Source organism: Crocuta crocuta, unplaced genomic scaffold, assembly GCF_008692635.1.
Source record: "Crocuta crocuta isolate KB4526 unplaced genomic scaffold, BGI_CrCroc_1.0 scaffold1153, whole genome shotgun sequence".
In the NCBI taxonomy this organism is placed as follows: domain Eukaryota; kingdom Metazoa; phylum Chordata; class Mammalia; order Carnivora; family Hyaenidae; genus Crocuta; species Crocuta crocuta.
The window spans coordinates 10,678-15,682 of NW_027527464.1; the positions used below are offsets into that span (position 1 = coordinate 10,678).

The following is a 5,005-nucleotide window of genomic DNA, read 5'->3' on the forward strand; positions in this document are numbered from 1 at the left end:
TGTCCGCCGCCCCCCCCCGCCCCGACTCCGCCCTGCTCTCCCCTCCTCCCCCCCAGCCCCGTGCCCTCCCGACCACCTCCTGGGACCCGGGACCTGCGCTGGGAGGAGGGTCGGACGGGGTCTCATCCCTCCGCGCCCACAGGCTCCCACTCCCTGACGTATTTCTCCACCGTCGTGTCCCGGCCCGGCCGCGGGGAACCCCGCTACTTGGAAGTCGGCTATGTGGACGACACGCAGTTCGTGCGATTCGACAGCGACGCCCCGAGTCCGAGGGTAGAGCCGCGGGCGCGGTGGTTGGAGCAGAAGGGGCAGGAGTGTTGGGACCGGGAGCCTCGGAGGGTCAAGGAGACAGCACGGATGTTCCGAGTGAGCCTGCAGACCGCCCTCGGGTACTACAACCAGAGCGAGTCCAGTGAGCGGGCCGTGACCCCTATTCCCACGGGGGCCGGGGTCGCCCCGAGTCTGAGTCCGAGCGCCACCCTGAGTCTGAGGGAAACCTCCACCCCTCCCCTCCCCCACCCGTGGCCGTCCCTCAACCCCGGAGAACCCGCGGTAGCTTTTAATCGGTTTCACTTTCGGTTTGGACTTGGCGCTGGCCTGTTGAGACTGGGAAGTCTGGGGGCAGACCTCCGGGGCAGGGCTCTGAGGGCGGGGCTGACTGCGGGGGCGGGGTGGGGGCCAGGGTCTCATACCTTACAGGATATGCACGGCTGTGACTTGGGGCCCCACGGGCGCTTCCTCCGCAGCTACAGTCAGTGGGCCTACGACGGCGCGGACTACATCGCCCTGAACGACGACCTGCGCTCCTGGACCGCGGCGGACACGGCGGCGCAGATCACCCGCCGCAAGTGGGAGGGGGCCGGGGAGGCGGAGCAATACAGGAACTACCTGGAGGGCACGTGCGTGGAGTGGCTCCGCAGGTACCTGGAGATGGGGAAGGAGACGCTGCTGCGCGTAGGTACAGGGGCCGCGGGGACGCCCCGATTTCCCCCCCACTAGGGCTGGCTGCCCACGAGGAAGGGAAAGTGGACTCAGAGGCAAAACAGCGCCCCTCGCTGGGTGGGAAGAGGGAGACCCGCCTGGGTGTTCATATTCCTACTAGAGGGTGACTCACCTAGAGGGCGCTTTTCTCTAAAGGACACTGAGGGATCCAGTCTCCCCCTGGGGCGCAGGCTGAGACCATCCCTGATATAACCCATCAGCAGGTCCCTGTGACCTTGGCAGCCACCTGGTGAGCCCTGACCTTCCCTCTCAAGGCCTTGTTCTCCCTGAGAACATCTTTGGAGATCTGACTCCGGGTTTTTTAAGTTATTCACCCTCCACCACAGTCAATGGTGTGGCCCCCACCTTAGACCTGCAGTCTCCTCCCCAGGCTCTCTGCATGATTCCAGAACCTAACAAGGACCAGGAGATCCCAAAAGCTAGACTGGTGTCTCTGTCTTGTGCTTGTAGCCCTGTCCACCTCAGGATGCTCACATGGATGCAGTCTCAGTGGCCCCTGAAGGTACCCCTAGTGTGGATTTTCTGCTTCTTCTTCCTCAGAATCTCCCAGCACACACGTGACCCACCACCGCATCTCTGACCATGAGGTGACCCTGAGGTGCTGGGCCCTGGGCTTCTACCCTGCGGAGATCACCCTGACCTGGCAGCGGGTTGGGGAGGACCACACCCAGGACACAGAGTTTGTGGACACCAGGCCTGGGGGAGATGGGACCTTCCAGAAGTGGGCGGCTGTGGTGGTGCCTTCTGGAGAGGAGCAGAGATACACGTGCCACGTGCAGCACGAGGGGCTGCCCGCGCCCATCACCCTGAGATGGGGTAAGAAGGGTTTGGGGTAGAGCCTGGTGTCAGGGAGAGCAGGGCCCTTCTGGAGAAGTTCACAAAGTCAGGACTGAAGCCGGAGGTGTGGGCCCCTCACCTTCCTTCCCTTTCCAGAGCCGCCTCCTCAGCCCTCCATCCCCATCCCGGGCATCATTGCTGGTGTGGCTGTCGCTGTCCTTGTGGTCACTGTTGTGGTTGGAGCTGTGATCTGGAGGAAGAAGTACTCAGGTAGGAACAGAGTGGGGGGATCTGAGTTGTCTTGTCCCGCTGGGGGGTTCCTAGGTAGCACATGGTCCTGCCTTGTTCCTGGGAAGTCCCATCCACACCCTGCACCTGCCCACTCTGGAGCCGTTACTGACCTTCCCTCTGCAGCAAAGCACTTGTGAAAATGGACAGATCTTCACTTGTTAGTTCTGGTGATGGGGACCTGATTCCCAGCAGTGACGGGAGAAAGAGGAAGGTTCCTGCTGAGATCAGACCTCCAGCAAGTTAGGTGGGCCAGAGACCCCACACCTCTTTCTTCATGTTTCCCCATCCTGTCCTGGGTCTTCAGTCAGAATTCTGGAAACTTCATTGTGGACCAGGACTAGGAGGTTGCTGTAGGACCTCATGGCCCAGCTGTCCCAGGTCTCTAGCATGATATTGTCTTCCCACAGCAGGAAAAGTACCAAGCTACTGTCATGCTGCACGTAAGTATGGAGGGGTGATCCCTGAAACCCTAGGGTAGTGTAGGCAGGACCCCATGGGGAGCTCACTCCCTTCCCCCCCATAGCTCCTCTTTTAGTCTCATCTCCTGTGGCTCTGATCACGTCCTGTTTGTTCTACCCCAGGTGATGACAGTGCCCAGGGCTCTGATGTGTCTCCCACAGCTCCTAAACGTAAGACTCTCGAGGGCCTGAAGTGGGGAGGAGTGGGGGCACTAGGGACACTTTGACATGGGAGGGGCTGTTGAGGATGAGGCACTTCTGTGACTGACCTAAATGTCTTCATGATTATTTTTTTGTCACAGTGGAAGGCCAGTGGCCCGTCGTAGACTGAGCAATACAGGATCTATTCGCACTCTCACTTGGTGACAAGAACCCCAACTTCTCTGTCTGCAGATGGTGTCAGAATGTGTCTGTGTTCCTGTTAGCATAGTGTGAGACGCAGGAGACTGGCCCACCCTGCCCACCGTGACCCCTCCCCGTACTGATTACTGTTCCCTTTCTGATCTGCTCTCCTGTTCCTGCAGAGGCAGGGCTGGACCGTCTCCATCCTCATCTTTATTTCATGTTGGACAGAGTACTGACGCATTACTTCCCTATTGAAAATGAGAATCCAGATATGAATCTGTGTTTTTAAATTCTGGGTATATGGGGGTGATGAGGAAATAAAAGAGATTTGTAAAGTTGCAACAGAAAATAAATAAAAGCACTGAGAACCTTCTAGACCCGCATGTTTGCTATGCTGTGTCTGTTACAGGTACGGACAGGAGAGAGCTGTGAGGAGCCGAGCGTGGACGGGGCCTGTGCCCAGTCGGTGCTCAGTGCATCATTAGTGTGACATGTTTACTCCTCAGCTGGGTCCTGTCCCTGCTTCTTGTCCTTGACCCTTCTGTGGAACTTTGTCTCCCCAGGACCTGTGATCACAGGGACTTGGATGTCACCTGTCACTAGGACCTTGTGCAGCAAGAGCTTCCTGTGACTGGATCAGCCCAGGCGCCATCCTGGGTCTCAGCCCCATCTTTTGGGTGTTTTTTTTTTTCCCTTTTTTATGTGGAGCATCAGGCCTTTTCTTGCTCTTGTGTACGAGTTCCGGTCCCATTCTACCTGGATAACCCTGGCAGTAGCTACTATAGCACCAGGAGTCCTTTGGGCTACTGTTCCCACAGGCCTAGTTGGGCCCTGCACACAGGAGTCTCTGTGGTATGGATAGGTGAGTTTCAGATTCATCTATCTCTTCCCCTCCCTCTAGAGTTGTCTCCTGGATCATTCTTTAGATTCTGGAGGTAGAGAGGAGGAGTCTGAGAGTTTCTCTTGGTTATTAAACTTCAGTTAGTTTCTACCTTCCCTGCCTCACTGCCCCCTCTCCCTGCCCTAGTTCTAGTGATGCTGGTGCTGGCTCCCATCCAGATTCATGGATTTATAAAGCAGGGTCTCACGGAGATTTCTATTTGGTTGGAGAAAGGGCTCTATAGAGCCTAAGTACAGTGTTTCTGAAGACAGGACTGTAACTAACTGTGTGCTGTGCTGTGCAGGGGAACCGCTGTGGGAGGGGGGAGCTGAGCTGAGAGGTGGGGGAAACAGCCCTGGGGGAGAAGTAGAGGTGGCACTGAGAGTAAGGGGCACTTTGTGTGGGAGCTGCCACGGACCAGCTGTGCCTGAGGCTTATCCAGAAGGGAAAGGTCCTGTCCGCTGATCACTCGGTCCACGGGTAATGTTGTGTGCCATATACAGGTCCCTATTTTTTCATCTAGGACACCTCAGTGACTAAGAAGAGGCAAATGTGCTGAGCTTGTGGAGGATATAGTCTAGTAGTGAGGGCCAGACTCCACTTGACCCTGGAACAATGTGGGGATTGAGGGCAGTGACCCCACTGTGCAGTCAAAAATTTAAGTATAACTTTTGAGACCCCCTAGAACTTAAGTAGTAATAGCCTTCTGTTGACTGGAAGCCTTTTGATAACATAAACAGTTCTTTAACACATATTTTGTATGTTACATGTATTACATACTATATTCTTATAAAAAATTAAGCTAGAGAAAATACTAAGAAGTCGTAAGGAAGAAAACATACATTTGACAATACTGTCAAAAAAGTCACATATCAGTGGACATGCACAGTCCAAACCAGTACAATTCAGAGTCTACTGTGTATTGTACAAACGTGGTAAATAAGGGATGTGTTTAAATTGGAAGTTGGCAGGTGCTTTGAGGAAGGTGAACCATAGAGTTACCTGTGCAGGGACAGGGAAGGTGGCTACTTTACTGTGGTGGTAAGTGTGAGCCTCACTGGGGAGCTGACCTCTGAGAGACATGAAGGACACGAGGAATCGATGAAGAGTGTCTCAGGGAGTTCTTTCCAGGCAGGGGAACCTCCAGGGCACATGTACTAGGGCAGGAGTATGTCCTGTGTTCAAGGAAGGGTGTTGTGACTGGAGCAGAGAGCATGTGAAAATGGGGTCAGATGTCTAGGCCTTAGGATAT

General features: G+C 55.4%; 1 protein-coding gene across 8 annotated transcripts in view; it reads left to right on the forward strand.

The window, feature by feature from the left end:
• LOC144231329 (DLA class I histocompatibility antigen, A9/A9 alpha chain-like) overlaps positions 1–3,250 on the forward strand; it is a 3,583-nt gene extending 333 nt beyond the window's left edge. The window contains exons 2-8 of one of the 8 annotated variants that reach the window (XM_077763785.1): positions 143–412; positions 683–958; positions 1,543–1,818; positions 1,936–2,049; positions 2,478–2,510; positions 2,652–2,699; positions 2,831–3,250. In XM_077763785.1, coding sequence (XP_077619911.1) covers positions 143–412; positions 683–958; positions 1,543–1,818; positions 1,936–2,049; positions 2,478–2,510; positions 2,652–2,699; positions 2,831–2,859 — 1,046 coding nt within the window. In that variant the 3' untranslated portion in view covers positions 2,860–3,250. The other 7 variants (XM_077763755.1, XR_013335067.1, XM_077763758.1 and 4 more) reach the window with 7 other exon arrangements.
• The last annotated feature ends 1,755 nt before the right edge of the window (positions 3,251–5,005 follow it).